Raw genomic sequence first — 16,695 nt, 5'->3', positions numbered from 1 at the left:
TTTTCAGTACTGTGTAGCCTCCATTGAAGTGCTGTTGTTCTTTTCTGTTCTGAATTATATGGTCTGGTCTGTCATGGTGTGTGATTCTGGTTCTGGTTTTGCTCCAGAGTGGTATGTAGATGGGATCCATTTCAACATTACATTACAGCACTATTCACCTTTATCAACATGACACTAGCAAAGGAGACACCAGCTGCGTTACTGGACAGTCCGAAAACACACATCTCCAGTGAAACCATAAGCAAGGACAATATGCTGAAATTTGTAGACCTATGACTTACATGCACTTTGTCTTTAATGACCAGGCATATGAACAAATTAATGAGACAGCCATGGGTTCACACACCTTGGGTATCATAGCGGAAGCGGTTATGCAAAGACTTGAACACACAGTCCTCTCCTAGATCCAGCCAAAACGACGGGTCAGATACGTGGATGATACTTTCGTGATCATTAAACGAGCAAAGTTAGAAGAAACACACCACCCTATTAACAGCATGTTCAGCAGGGGAGAGAACAACAATCAACTCCAGTTTCTAGTCATAATGGTGGAACGAACGAACAACAGTGAAATCTTTACCAGTGTGTACACAAAGACTACACATGCAGACCAAATCCTGAATTACAACAGTAACCACCCCAGCTTCCATAAACACAGCTGTGTCAAGACTCTGTTTAAATGAGGGATAACACAGTGCAACACCCCGGAGCTGCGCAAGAACGAAGAGGAACGCCTGTACAAACTCTTTGAAAACAATGAGTATCCTAACAACTTCATCCACCGTTGCCTGACAAATAAACAACACCAAGAAGGCACTATACGACTCAACACACTAGCTGCCCGACCCTATATTAGATGCATATCAGAACTGACTACAAGACTCCTACAACCTCTTGTAATAATAGCACACAATCTAACAGCCACACTTCACCAGCTACTCTCAAAGACAAAAGACCCTGTGTCCACAATGAGCAGGACACATGATATACAAAATACCATGCAGCCACTGTGAGAAGCAATACATTAGACAGACAGGCAGGAAATTCACCGTGAGGATACATGAACACCAAATGGCAGCAAAATGGCATGACCAACTCTCCGTCCTTTGTATTCACTCTGACAAAGAAGAACATCAATTTAACTAGAACAATGTAGTTGTACTCGGACAAACAAAACAAAGACAAGCATGAGAATTCCTAGAAGCTTGGTTTTCAATCACTAGTGCCATAAACAAACATAGACCCCATCCATATAAAACTTTGGACCAAAACTGGAAATAGAACTACCCACAATGACAGATTGGACCATATAAATTAAGAACGGAACAGAACAATGGCACTTCAATGGACGCTAAACAGCACTGAAGATGTCACCTCGAAAGGGGACGAAATATTTGCATGAAAACTAGTCAGTTCAGGAAACCACTAACATCTCCACACCGTTTGTGTCAGGCACTTGAAAGAGGAGTACAGATGTTATTGTGAAGTGCTTCAGTGAGGGGGTTATTCTGTACCCATCCCATCTCAGTGAGCCTTTTTTTTAATACAGGCAACTAACTGTTTGTATGATGTTGACAATGTTGAAATGCTGGTTAGTGGCAGACAAGAGAAAATAATTGAATGGAGATTGATTGGTAATTCATTGAAGACTCAGCCTCTGAAACCACTTCTGGTGCTCTGCTGCCCAGGTCAAACAGTGAACCGGCACATCCTGGCTTACGCAAAGCCATAGAAATGTCCACAGTTGAAGAGTTTGTTAGCAGATTTCTTTTTATTTATTCATGACCTGTATTATCCGTGTTCTGCTGCAATCTTGTCGATCAATCTATCAACATAGGTTGTGTGTGCTTTGATGAAAGGGGTACTTTACTATCGGTGTTACCATTGTTGGCATCTTCAGGAGAGGATTAAAGAAGAATATGAGAACCACTTGTTAGTTCAGGATTTGGTCTCAAACATCTTAATGTTTTTAGATCCAAAGGTGGTGCGATTGCAGAGTTTCACCCTAATATTATTACAGATAAGATAATCATATGTAGAACTGTTACTGAATAGTGGAGACATCATCATTTGAGTTTTGGGTAATAAAATGTGAGGCTGGATGAACACAGCAGGCCAGGCAGCATCTCAGGAGCACAAAAGCTGACGTTTCGGGCCTAGACCCTTCATCAGAGAGGGGGATGGGGTGAGGGTACTGGAATAAATAGGGAGAGAGGGGGAGGCGGACCGAAGATGGAGAGAAAAGAAGATAGGTGGAGAGAGTATAGATGGGGAGGTAGGGAGGGGATAGGTCAGTCCAGGGAAGACGGACAGGTCAAGGAGGTGGGATGAGGTTAGTAGGTAGATGGGGGTGCGGTTTGGGTTGGGGGGAAGGGATGGGTGAGAGGAAGAACAGGTTAGGGAGGCAGAGACAGGTTGGACTGGTTTTGGGATGCAGTGGGTGGAGGGGAAGAGCTGGGCTGGTTGTGTGGTGCAGTGGGGGGAGGGGACGAACTGGGCTGGTTTAGGGATGCAGTTGGGGAAGGGGAGATTTTGAAACTGGTGAAGTCCACGTTGATACCATTAGGCTGCAGGGTTCCCAGGCGGAATATGAGTTGCTGTTCCTGCAACCTTCGGGTGGCATCATTGTGGCGCTGCCGGAGGCCCATGATGGACATGTCATCTAAAGAATGGGAGGGGGAGTGGAAATGGTTTGCGACTGGGAGGTGCAGTTGTTTGTTGCGAACTGAGCGGAGGTGTTCTGCAAAGCGGTCTCCAAGCCTCCGCTTGGTTTCCCCAATGTAGAGGAAGCCACACCGGGTACAGTGGATGCAGTATACCACATTGGCAGATGTGCAGGTGAACCTCTGCTTAATGTGGAATGTCATCTTGGGGCCTGGGATAGGGGTGAGGGAGGAGGTGTGGGGGCAAGTGTAGCATTTCCTGCGGTTGCAGGGGAAGGTGCCGGGTGTGGTGGGGTTGGAGGGCAGTGTGGAGCGAACAAGGGAGTCACGGAGAGAGTGGTCTCTCCGGAAAGCAGACAGGGGTGGGGGATGGAAAAATGTCTTGGGTGGTGGGGTCGGATTGTAGATGGCGGAAGTGTCGGAGGATGATGCGTTGTATCCGGAGGTTGGTAGGGTGGTGTGTGAGAACGAGGGGGATCCTCTTTGGGCGGTTGTGGCGGAGACGGGGTGTGAGGGATGTGTTGCGGGAAATGCGGGAGACGGGGTCAAGGGCGTTCTCGATCACTGTGGGGGGGAAAGTTGCGGTCCTTGAAGAACTTGGACATCTGGGATGTGCGGGAGTGGAATGTCTTATCGTGGGAGCAGATGCGGCGGAGGCGGAGGAATTGGGAATAGGGGATGGAATTTTTGCAGGAGGGTGGGTGGGAGGAGGTGTATTCTAGGTAGCTGTGGGAGTCGGTGGGCTTGAAATGGACATCAGTTACAAGCTGGTTGCCTGAGATGGAGACTGAGGGGTCCAGGAAGGTGAGGGATGTGCTGGAGATGGCCCAGGTGAACTGAAGGTTGGGGTGGAAGGTGTTGGTGAAGTGGATGAACTGTTCGAGCTCCTCTGGGGAGCAAGAGGCGGCGCCGATACAGTCATCAATGTACCGGAGGAAGAGGTGGGTTTTGGGGCCTGTGTAGGTGCGGAAGAGGAACTGTTCCACGTAACCTACAAAGAGGCAGGCATAGCTGGGGCCCATGCGGGTGCCCATGGCCACCCCCTTAGTCTGTAGGAAGTGGGAGGAGTCAAAAGAGAAGTTGTTCAGGGTGAGCACGAGTTCGGCTAGGTGGATGAGGGTGTTGGTGGAGGGGGACTGGTTGGGCCTGCGGGACAGGAAGAATCGGAGGGCCTCTACACCTAGGTAGGAGAGACCACTCTCTCCGTGACTCCCTTGTTCGCTCCACACTGCCCTCCAACCCCACCACACCCGGCACCTTCCCCTGCAACCGCAGGAAATGCTACACTTGCCCCCCACTTGCTCCCTCACCCCTATCCCAGGCCCCAAGATGACATTCCACATTAAGCAGAGGTTCACCTGCACATCTGCCAATGTGGTATACTGCATCCACTGTACCCGGTGTGGCTACCTCTACACTGGGGAAACCAAGCGGTGGCTTGGAGACCGCTTTGCAGAACACCTCCGCTCAGTTCGCAACAAACAACTGCACCTCCCAGTCGCAAACCATTTCCATGCCCCCTCCCATTCTTTAGATGACATGTCCATCATGGGCCTCCTGCAGTGCCACGATGATGCCACCCGAAGGTTGCAGGAACAGCAACTCATATTCCGCCTGGGAACCCTGCAGCCTAATGGTATCAATGTGGACTTCACCAGTTACAAAATCTCCCCTTCCCCAACTGCATCCCTAAACCAGCCCAGTTCGTCCCCTCCCCCCACTGCACCACACGACCAGCCCAGCTCTTCCCCTCCACCCACTGCATCCCAAAACCAGTCCAACCTGTCTCTGCCTCCCTAACCTGTTCTTCCTCTCACCCATCCCTTCCCCCCCACCCCAAGCCGCACCCCCATCTACCTACTAACCTCATCCCACCTCCTTGACCTGTCCGTCTTCCCTGGACTGACCTATCCCCTCCCTACCTCCCCAACTATACTCTCTCCACCTATCTTCTTTTCTCTCCATCTTCGGTCTGCCTCCCCCTCTCTCCCTATTTATTCCAGTTCCCTCCCCCCATCCCCCTCTCTGATGAAGGGTCTAGGCCCGAAACGTCAGCTTTTGTGCTCCTGAGATGCTGCCTGGCCTGCTGTGTTCATCCAGCCTCACATTTTATTATCTTGGATTCTCCAGCATCTGCAGTTCCTATTATCTCTGATATCATTTGAGTTTTAATTGTTTTCTGTAAGTGTTTTGTTTTAGTTTCTTGTGCCTGGTAAATGCAACTGGTTGTCAGCACTTTGCAACATTTGACTTTACTCCCAACTCAGAGCAGATCTCTGTTATTATGTATATGGTTAAATCTTCTGTAGCATAAAATTGGATTCCCCACTAACTATGATGATATAGTGACTCTATAATCTGTGCTTGTCACCCAGAAAACATGAAGAATCAACTATGTAATAAGGGACTGGACTCACTAATAGACTAGATTAGACAGAAGTGGCAGTTCCTTCTGAGTATTTGCAACAATCAGCAGCTTTCACTTTTTTTAATTGTAGCACACAAATTTTGCAATTCACATCTCTGCAAACTGGTTAAAATCCTAAACTCTAGGCAGTTAGTACAGGATCATAACCACTGAAAGTAGTAACCTTCTGAATGTTAGAATTCCGAGTGAAATTCAATGCCCGTCTCGGTAGTATGTTGCAAGGTTTAAAGTCGACAGCGTTTTGTTATAGGACCTGTTATTGAATGAGTCACTGCCTGTCTCTCTCCAGGCCTTCTGGATCAGAGTTTCACATTCTGCGCCCTTGGATTATAGTGAACCTTGTAGTGAGCATCTTGGTTGGACTGGCCTGGGTCTTCCTGTCATACCATCCTCTGCTTGACTATACTGAAGGTAAATGAGCAAAGATTATGATTAATGATCATCACCCCAGTGGTGAACAGAATAAAATGGAAGAGGGACTAGGTACAAATCAGCAATTACCATTTTGTGTAGTGAAGGTCTGAAAGCCTTTGAGAATGTACAATGGCTTGAGGAGAAAAAATGTTCAGAATGGTGGGAGGTGACTGTTTATATTTCAAAGGACAGAACGAAGTATGGGAAAATTGCAAGTTTGGGAAATATGGAAGAAAAGCTAACACTGGAAATTGGTCCTTACCGTATAAAAAGAGAAAAAGGCTAATTGTGACTTTCCTTCATGCTGTTGGTTATCTAAGAATATTGATGGATAGGTTGGGATGTTTCTTACTGGAGTATGGGAGGTTTATAAAATCATGAGGTGTATAGATAAAGTTAATGGTAGGTGTCTTTTCCCGAGGATGGGGAATTTCAAGACTGGGGACAATTTTTTGATATGAAAGAGATTTTAAAAAAGACATGAGGGGCAGACTTTTTTTACACATAGTGGTTTGGGTGAGAAATGAACTTCCTGAGGAAGTGGTAAATGTGGGCAGTTACAACATTTAAAAGATACTTAGATAAGCCTGTGAATAGAAAAACTTTGGAAGGATATGGGCCAGGAGCAGGCAGTTTAGAATGGGATGATGTTCGATATGGACTGGTTGGACCGAAGGGTCTGTTTCCAAGCTGTATGTCTCTATGACAGAGATTTAAGGTAATTAGCAGAAGAAGCAATGGCAACATGCGGAGAAACTTGTTTACCCAATGAGTGATTAGGATCAGGAATGCGCTGCCTCAGTGTGTGATGCAAGCATGTTCATTTGAGGCATTCAGGATGGCATTGGGTTTTGATCTGAAACAGAAGAATGTACATTGTTGCAGGGAGAAAGTGGGTGAACAGAATTAAGTCTATTATTCATTCAGAAAGTTGTTACAGATGCAATGGTCCAAATGGCCTCCTCTTGTGCTAAAGCAGTTGTGACAGTTCTGTAAAGTTAAAACCTGTGTTAGCATCTCCACATATTTTCTGCCCAAGTGCAGTAAAAAGCTTTGTTTGTGAGCAGCACAGGCAGATCATTGTATGCAAGAACATACAAATCATAGAGAGGAAAAAAAAATTTGGATAGAATGAGTCATAGAGATTATACCGCACAGTATACCGCACAATATTTTAAGTTAGAGAATCTATTCGTCAGTCTGATGATGGCAGGGAAGAAGCTGTTTTTGAATCTGCTGGTGTGTGTGTTCAAACTTCTGTATCTTCTGTCTGATAGAAGAGATTGTAGGAGAGCATTACCTGGGTGGCATGGAGTTTTGATGTTGGCGGCCATTCAGCAGCAATGAGAGATATAAATGGAGTCCATGGACGGGAGAGATAGTAGGAACTGCAGATGGTGGAGAATCTGAGATAACAAGGTGTAGAATTGGATGAACACAGCAGGCCGAGCAGGAAGGCTGATATTTTGGGCCTAGACCCTTCTTCAGAAATGGTGGAGGGGAAGGGGCTTCTGAAATAAATAGGGAGAGAAGGTGAGGCAGATAGAAGATGGATAGAGGAGAAGATAGATGGAGAGGAGACAGATCGGTCAAAGAGGTGGGGATGGAGCCAGTAAAGGTGAGTGTAGGGGGGGGAGGTAGGGAGGAGGTAGATCAGTCCAGGGAGCAAGGACAGGCCAAGGGGGCGGGATGAGGTTAGTAGGTTGGAGATGAGGGTGGGGCTTGAGGTGGGCGGAGGAGATAGGTGGGAAGGGTGGGGCTTGAGGTAGGAGGAGGGGATAGGTGGGAGGAAGGACAGGTTAGGGAGGCAGGGCGAGCTGGGCTAGTTTTGGGATGCGGTAGGGGGAAGGGGAGATTTTGAAGCTTGTGAAGTCCACATTGATACCATTGAGCTGCAGGGTTCCCAAGCGGAATATGAGTTGCTGTTCCTGCAACCTTTGGGTAGCATCGTTGTGGCACTGCAGGAGGCCCAGGATGGACGGGTCATCTGCGGAATGCGAGGGGGAGTTGAAATGGTTCACGACTGGGAGGTGCAGTTGTTTAGTGCAAACTGAGCATAGGTGTTCTGCAAAACGGTCCCCAAGCCTCTGCTTGGTGAACCCCCTTCCCCTCCCCCATTTCTGAAGAAGGGTCTAGGCCTGAAACATCAACTCTCCTGCTCCTCTGATATGGCTTGGCCTGCTGTGTTCATCCAGCTCTACACCTTGTTATCTCCCTGGATGGGAGTTTGGCTTCTGTGATGGTCTGGGCTGTCACACAACCTTATGTAGTTTCTTACGCTCCTGAGCAGAGCAGTTACTGTGCTAGCTATTATGCACCCGAACAGCACGCTTTCTCTAGTGCATCTCTATAAATTGGTGTGGGTCCTTATTGACATCGCAAATTGAACCACCTCATGAAGAAGAGGTGTGATTGTGCCTTCTTCACCATTGTATCTATGTGGGAAATCCAGGACAGGTTGGTTGTTTTTGTCATTCCTAGGAACAGGTGGTAAATCTCTTCACTCAGAGGGTTTTGCTTCTTTGGAATTCTCTACCCCAGCAAGGTGTGGTGTTCCTTCATTGACTACATTCAAGGCGGGAGAGACAGTCTTTTGGAAACAAGGATTATGAGGAAAAGATGGGAAATTGATTATGATAGAAGAAGAGCTAGAATTATATGGGATAGTGGAGCAGGCTCAAGTGGCCTTATGATTTACTCCTATTTCTGTTAGTCCTACCACCAGGACTGCCTACTGTTAGGTGCTGTAATATTGTCTACTTTTGCTTTTGCATCGATTGGTCTGTTGCAACCACAACCTATATCTGTCATTTATGAACTTCAAATTCAGTTATTCCAATGCCTCCCATTTTCTGTCCTCTGTAAATTTGAACTCCCCAAATCATTGCTTTTCAAATCTTAACATACACCTTGTCCTGTTCATTTATCATCCCAGTGCTTGCTGACCTAGTTTAGCTCCCAGTCCAACAATGCTTCGATTTAAAATTCTATCCTGTGTTCAAAACTGTCCACAGTTTCACTCCTCCCCATCGCTGTAACATCCTTCAGTCCTACCTCAGTCCAACAACCCTCTGAGAATTCAGCGTTCCTCCAATTTTGGCCTGTTGTGCATCTTTGACTTATTTTGCCCATTGCAGATATAGTTTTGATGTCTAGTCTCTAAGCTCTGGAATTCCATCTCTGAATCTTTGCCTCTCTCTCTCTTTCCCCTGCTTTTAAGACTTTGCCTTTTGATCAAGCTTTTTGTCACTTGTTCTATTGATTCATTGGGTCATTGTCAGTATATGATTACACTCCTGTGAAGCACTCTGGGACATCTTACGACATTGAAGCTGTTATACAAGTTAAATTATTTGAGACAGCCTGATTGTTATCTCCTCACCATATTCTCTGCTTTTGTCCTCTCTGCTGCAAATAATATCTATTGCTAGATAATGCATGACAAACTTTGTTAAAACTCTTTGGAAGCATGTGTTAACTGAGATGGTCAGTGATAACCATTTCGACTGTGAAGGATATCGCACAACTATATTTTCCCAGTTCCTGTCCATTCTTTTTTTGTGCGTGGAATATGGCCATTCTTTTCATGCTTCTAAGTTAGCCAGAGGAGGTGAACTTGATAAAGAAAGGTGCTTTTGCTCTTTAATTGCTGGAGGTGAAGCTGTTTGTTATCACTTAGTAGTTTGCTGTCAAACAAAAAGTTTGCTAGGCACAAGGCAATTAAGAGTCAATCACATTGGCAAGGTACTGGAATCACATCTGCCACACCAGGAGGGGAAAAAAACATCAGGTATTCTGCCTTAAAGGATATTAGTTAAGAGTCTAAATTGATACAACTCTATTAATTGGATAGATCAAGAGTAAAATTAAGGGCTACATATGCACAAAACTCCAACTAGTTGTTAAAGCCATTTAATAAAAGCAAACCAAGAACTAGAGTTCATATCAAGAGCGCATTATTGAAATACAGAGCTTTTACATTAAACTTGTATTGAACCATAAGCCATTAGACCGTACTTGGATTACTCCTCTCTGTCTAGTATCCATATTATGAAAGGGTTACTGAGGCACTGAAAGATTGTGAATTATTTTTACACTATGATTATACCAGAACTGAGAAGATATATGTATTGAGAAAGGTGGAAGGGGTGAACAAGCTGGGGCTGTGTTCTATAGAAAAGTAAAGGTTTTAGAGGTCTTGTAAGATTGAAGAAAGCCTTGGTAGGATAGCTGAAGAGGAAATGTTTCCACTTGTGAAGAAGTTTTGATCTACGTCAAATGCAAGATAGTCATTAATAAATCCAAAAAGGAATTCAGGAGGAATTTCTTTATCTAGAGAGAATGAGTGTATGAAACATCAAAAGTGGCTGAGGTAATAAAATAAATGCATTTAAGGGAAGCTAGATAAACACATGAGGCAGAAAAGATTAGGTGAAGAGGGATGGGAGGAACCATACGAGGCAGAAATGCTGATGTTGGGCCAATTGGCCTGTTTCTGTGATGTAAAACTGACATAATGAACCTGTTCAGCTTTTATGACAATTCAATGGATATGCTTGACATAAGTATCCATATTCAGGGTTTATATATTGCTTTCAACTGGTTACTCATCAAATCTCTTTGGAGAATAAAAATAAAGTCAACCAGTTCTTGAAATCATATTATCTTGCATTACTGGAATTTCATAAAAATGTACTGCAGGAATGTATAACATCTGTACAATTCTTGCTATAGTTAATGAACAGCAGGAAGTATAGCCAAGATGTCATATTATCATCTGAGTGATATCCATTTTCATGGGCTGACCATTTACTACTGAAATGGAGTCTCGCTATGAACAGCTCAGTGCACCAAAGTTTTCATTTTTCTTTGCAGAATCGGAGTTTGCATCACACATGAATGACATTGGTGCTTCTGATGAGAAAATTAAAGCTCAAGCATAAAGTATGAGCCTTTAGTACTGAAGGTGTGTGGAGCATTACATCTGAATGGTCTGGCTACAAGGGACTTTGAATTCCTTTTGTATAGCTGTATTGATCAAATTGTCTGGTGCAGATACCCATGCTTACGTTTTACCCTGAAATCAATTTCCATCTCTGTTTGACAGAAGTTGAAAGGTTGGCCACATCACATGCTATAGCTTCTCATGATCCAATATGAACAGTCCTGTAGATATCAGGTATAAGTCAACCTTTGAAGCTACAAAAAATTACTTCTGAAACTTGGATCATTGTGTATGCTGGTGTGAGTGGCCTCCATCTCTGTTTGCAGTGACTTCTTTGTGTGGGTGTGTCTTAAACTTTTGTGCATCCTTGCAACAAAAACCTGCTGAATGCCTGCTGAATCTCCTGCACTCAGATGTAAAGTACCAGTAAGAAAAATATTCACTTGTGGGGTGAAAATTGAGGCTGACTACTAATACAAGCACAACATGTCACCAACAGTATGGGAAGGGGTCAATTTATACGCTGAGTATATGCAAAATCAAGATTTATTTGGGGCTGATAAAGAAGAAGTCCTGCTCTTATATTGTGTTGACTTATACCCCTAATTAACTGTAATATTGGATTGGGTATCAAGTAGCGTTGTATACTGTCATTTGTAACTGACACCCAGATTCAGATACTGCTCAGATCAAGGGAGCTAAAGTTTGCTTTGCTAGTTTCAGGAGAGTTATGAATAAATGCTTACCTTTCAAAACAACCTAAAGCAGAACACTTTCTCTTTGTTTCACTTGTGGAATGTGGGCATCTCCTTAACTTTGCTAAGATGACAAAGTTGATTTTATCAGATGCTCAATGCAGAAAATAAGTTTAGAAAAACACATATTGATGCAATAAGGGATGCAGTTCTGACACGGGGATGAAGATGATTTTTAGGACAGAATAACCACCTTGTACCTGCCCTGGTAATGTTTGATGGAACAGTGGTGAGAAAGCTGTACTCAGTATCAGTTATCATCTGTACCCACCCTTAGGGTGTTGATGGGACAGTGTGGGGGGACATTTACACTGTATCTAACTCTCTGCCATTCCTGTCCTGGGAGTGTTTTTTGGATAGTGTAGACGGAGCTGTATGTTATCCAACCATTCACAAACAGGAAAATCTTTCCATGTTCCTCAGCAAAGTTGTCAGGAGGTGCAGAGCCCAGTACTCAATGATAGTTTAAGGGAAGCTAGATAAACACATGAGGCAGAAAGGATTAGATGAAGAGGGATGGGAGGAACCGTATGAGGCGCAAATGCTGATGTTGGGCCGATTGGCCTGTTTCTGTAATGTGAACCAGTGAAACAGTGGCCTGCCTTACTCATGTTTTGGCAGCTTCCAACAATGTAATAAAGTGGAAAAGAGAAGCAGTAAAACTGCCATCTTCAGTACCTACTCCAAAAGTGAAACAGTTGGCAGCTGGTCATAGTAATTGCCAAAACTGCCAGGGAGCTGTATACAGGTTAAGCCAAACAGCTGTGTTAGTTCGAATTTGAGAAGATTTTTGAAAAGGGAGGGGGAAGTAGAAGGTTGTTGTGCAGCATATCTCTTTAAAAAGAAGTTCAGCAGAATCAGTCAATATTTCGGGACACATAAAGCATGTGAGCCTCACTCATAAACATGAATTGTCTCTTATAAATGAAAGGAATTTTTATCCAAAACGACTCTTGAGATGGATTCTTCTCAACAGCATCAACAGTCACTCTTGCATCTTAGTCATTGCCGTGAAATCTCAAGGGCCATGTCGCTATTCGTTCTTTTCCACCTCAAGTTACTGATACCAACAAAGCTTGAGGTTCTGATTTAAGATTTATTTATTGCTAAATTACTGCAGGAAACAAAACAATAAATAATATAAACACAAGTAGAACTGAGCAATCTGGCTAATGAGTGTGAGGGCCACTGTTAGTTCACAGTTTGCTTTAGAGTGACTAATTATTTATAGAAGGTCATGGAGCACATTGGGTCGTATCTTTCCCTCTGAGATAGAGTGGATTTGAGGACCAAGGATGGTCAAGGAAGACTAGATTCAGAACCTACCTCCTGGGCTTAAATGTGTTTTAGATCGTGGATTTGTAGGTTGGACCTGTCATCGGGAAGAATTTAAGTTGATGCTTTACAGTTATTAGTCACAGCTCAGATCTTTCCGTAATCAGAAGATCTTTGATTCAAGTTCCACTAGAGAAACTGGTGTATAAAGTTTGAGCTTAGTGCCGCACAAAGGGAATGGTGCATTGTCAGGGATGCCTCTTTCTGCAAGTGAATTTGAAACATCTTTCACTACAATTCAGTGTCTCAGCCAATACTTTTATCTGACAATTGCAATCAATAAAACAGTTTGGTCATTTATGTTATTTCTAGTTCCGGAATCTTGCTGTGCACAGCTGACTGCTGTGTTTCTTACACTACAACAGCAACTTCAAAAGTACTTCATTGATGTAAAGCTCCTTGTAACTTTGAGGTTATAAGTACAAGTTGTTATCTCTCAATTTTTAGTTTGATGTATGAGCTATACCATCACGGTAAAATAAAGCATTTGAATCAAAATGTTATTGTGATTTCTTCATTCTTTTAAAGTACCATTTCCCCAATTTTTCTCAACTGTGTCCTGAACAAGAGACAGTTCTTGCCAATGTTCAACTCTATGATAATCAGTCACTTCTGCGCTGTGCTTAAGAGACCATTCTGCACTTGTGTAGCTGCAAAGTGAGTCTGCAGTGTCTGATCCCGATAGCAAAGGCCACATGCAATATCTGAGAGGGGTCAAAGAACAGAGAACAGTACAGCACAGGAACAGGCCCTTCATCAACACTGCGCTGACAGGCAAATGACTTAGTTTAGCAAGGCATTATGTCCATATTCCTCTAATCCCTGCCTATTCTTATACCTGTCATGATGCCTATTAAACATTGCATCTGCTTCTATCATCTCCTTTGACAGCGGCAGTTATCATTCTCTCCGGGTTTTAGCATCATTCTCTAAATAAGGGGCCCAGAGATGAACACAGAAATCAAAATGTGATCTGACCAATTCATTTACAAGATATGTGAACCTCTGGTAGGGCTAATATTGTATGCCCATGTCCAAGTGCCCTTGAGAAGATAGTGGTGATCAAGAACTTCTTTTTAAAAAACAATCCACTCGTTTCACATGAAATTAGCCTTTTAATATTCCAGGTTTTATACAATTAAATTCCTCAGCTTCTGTGGGGTGATGTGAATTGATTTCTCTGGATTGCGAGCTGAGCGACATATCCATCATTGCTGGCCATACTGCAGTGCTGAAACCAGTACTTGCCTCGATGTTAATTGTTGTCTATGAGTTGGTATCAACCCATAGGAACTTAGCAGCAGGTTCAGGCTAGGCAACCTAATAAGCCTTCCCTGCTATTCAGTGCGATCGTGGTTAAAATCTACTTCAGTGCCTTTTTCTCCACATTATCTCCATATCCTTTATGGCACTTATATTTAAAAATGTCAATCAAAATAAATGCAATGCCCATGTCTCATGAGTAAATTTTATAAAGTCTGAGCTTCCACAGCTGTGTGGGATACAGAATTCCAAAGATTCTCAATCCACTGAGTAAAAAAATTCTCTTTGTCACAGTCCTTAGGGACTTCTCCCTTGTATTATTATTGTGTTCCCCAGCTTGAGACTCCCTGGGCAGGTGAAGCATCTTACCGGTATCTACCCTGCCTGTTCCTTTAAGTATATTGTAATTTCAATGAGGTCACCTCTCACTCTTTGAAATGCTAGAGAATACTCACCCAGTTTCCCCGAAATTCCCTTCATAGGACAGTCCCACTATCCCAAGAACAAGTCTGGCAAAGTTTTGTTGTATTGTCTCTGTGGATAACATCTTACCTAGGGCAAGGGAACAAAACTCCACATATTACTCCGGGTACAGCCAAGCCAAGTTTCTTTATAACTGAAACAAGACTTAACTACTTCTTTATGAAATTCCCCTTGAAATGAAGGCTAATGTACCAATAACTGTCCAAATTCTCTGCTGCACCTACATGTTTAGTCTTCAATGACTTATTGAGGAGGTCCCTGGGGTCCTTTATTGAATATCTACAATTTTTAACCTCTTACCATCTGAGAAATGTTCTGCACACCTGTTCTTTCAGTGAATAAACATGTTTTTTTTTTCGTATTTTATATCCCATCTACCATGTTCTTGCCCATTTCCTAAGTTAGTCCAAATTCTCTTGAAGCCATTTTGTGTCTTCTTCCCAGCACACATTTCCCACCTAGCTTTGTGTCATCTGCGAACTCGGAAATATTGTATTCAGTTCCTGCCTCTAAATCATTGATATATATTGTGAACAGTTGGGGATCAAAGACTGATCTATATGTATCCTATTAGTCACAATGCGAGAATGGTCATTCTACTCCCACTGTTTATTTTGCCTCTGAGTCAATCCTTGATCCATGGTATATTACCTTCTAACCATGTGCTTTTAATTTTGCTGACCAAGCTTCTGTGGGGGACTATTTCAAAATCTTACAAGAATCCATGTACACTCTTGTTCACAAATTCCCCTTCATCAATTCTGTTAGTTACATGCTCAAACAAAAACACCTATAGACTTGTAAAGCAAGATTTTCCATTAACAAATCCATGCTGACTATGTCCAATCAGACCCTGCACATCTGCCAATGTGGTATACTGTACCCGTGTGGCTTCCTCTACATTGGGGAAACCAAGCAGAGGGTTGGGGACCGCTTTGCAGAACACCTCCGCTCGATTTGCAATAAACAACTGCACCTCCCAGTCGCGAACCATTTTAACTCCCCCTCCCATTCCTTAGACGACATGTCCATCCTGGTCCTCCTGCAGTGCCACGATGATGCCACCCGAAGGTTGCAGGAACAGCAACTCATATTCCGCTTGGGAACCCTGCAGCCCAATGGTATCAATGCGGACTTCACAAGCTTCAAAATCTCCCCTTCCCCCAGTGCATCCCAAACCAGAAAACTGGCCCAGCTCGTCCGCGCCTCCCTAACCTGTTCTTCCTCTCACCCATCCCCTCCTCCCACCTCAAGCCACACCTCCATTTCCCACCTACTAACCTCATCCCGCCTCCTTGACCTTTCCATCCTCCCTGGACTGACCTATCACCTGCCCACCTATACTCTCCTCTCCGCCTATCTTCTCCTCTGTCCATCTTTGGTCCGCCTCCCCCTCTCTCCCTATTTATTTCCGAACCCTCTCCCCATCCCCCTCTCTGATGAAAGGCCTAGGCTCGAAACGTCAGCTTTTGTGCTCCTAAGATGCTGCTTGGCCTGCTGTGTTCATCCAGCTTCACACTTTGTTATCTTCCAATCAGATCATTATTACCGAAGACTCCATTTTTCACATCCTCTATAATGGCCTGGCAAGAAACACAGAGGAAAACAAAGTCAAAACACCCTACTTAGGAACACATTTTAAACACAATGACGTTCCAAAAACTCTGCACACTGTCATAATCACACTAACGCGTCAATTTTAAAATTAGAACTAAGCCAACAAGAGTGAAATCAAGAAGTGCCCACACAAAGGATAAAGGGACACTGGAACCCATGTCAACTATAATCATCAATAGTTTGTTGGACCAAGGGACATGGAGAAAAATGGAATTGAAGTACCTATCAACCATAATCTATCTGATTGAAAGAGTGACCATGATTAAGGGGATGAATATCCCATACTGTTCATAATTTACTGGAACAGTGAGTTGGAAGGATACAGCCCTAGATGCAAAATGAGAAAATCTATTGGAATTAGAACTCAAAACTGGCTGGCCACAGATTGTGTTAAAGATAAGGGAAAGTTTTCAGGTATACGCATCGTGAATTAAACACATTCACCAAGGACAGGTGCTTTAAGATAGTGGAAATCATGGAGACCCCTCAACCACTTCTCTTCACCCACCTACCCATCAACTCCTATGTTGACACTCTCTTACTCTTGACCATCATTTTACCTGTCAACAACATTATCTGTGGTAAATCACCAATTTTCATTTACGCCTAGGATTGGGAAACAGGGACAGATCCGGGATTGGGATTGTGACTGGGTCATGGATGACTCATGATTGGGTCTGAAAACCGTAGGATTGAAACATGAGCAAACCGAGGATTGGGCCATTGGGTGATCCAGGGCTGGAAAGACCCTATGACGAGGGTCACGGCCTGACCGGCATCGGGCCAGCTAGG

At 43.8% G+C, this 16,695-nt stretch overlaps 1 protein-coding gene across 1 annotated transcript in view; it reads left to right on the top strand.

Annotated features, from left to right (window-relative positions):
* LOC125454327 (transmembrane protein 237-like) overlaps positions 1-13,038 on the top strand; it is a 34,396-nt gene extending 21,358 nt beyond the window's left edge. The window contains exons 12-13 of the mRNA XM_059647644.1: positions 5,381-5,502; positions 10,381-13,038. Of these exons, the coding sequence (XP_059503627.1) occupies positions 5,381-5,502; positions 10,381-10,448 (190 nt within the window). The 3' untranslated portion in view covers positions 10,449-13,038. The remainder of the gene's footprint in view (positions 1-5,380; positions 5,503-10,380) is intronic.
* Positions 13,039-16,695: the final 3,657 nt, after the last annotated feature.

Source organism: Stegostoma tigrinum, chromosome 7 (genome assembly GCF_030684315.1).
Source record: "Stegostoma tigrinum isolate sSteTig4 chromosome 7, sSteTig4.hap1, whole genome shotgun sequence".
Taxonomy (NCBI): Eukaryota; Metazoa; Chordata; class Chondrichthyes; order Orectolobiformes; family Stegostomatidae; genus Stegostoma; species Stegostoma tigrinum.
Note: the sequence above shows the minus strand (reverse complement) of the source record. Positions and strands in the feature narration are given on the sequence as shown.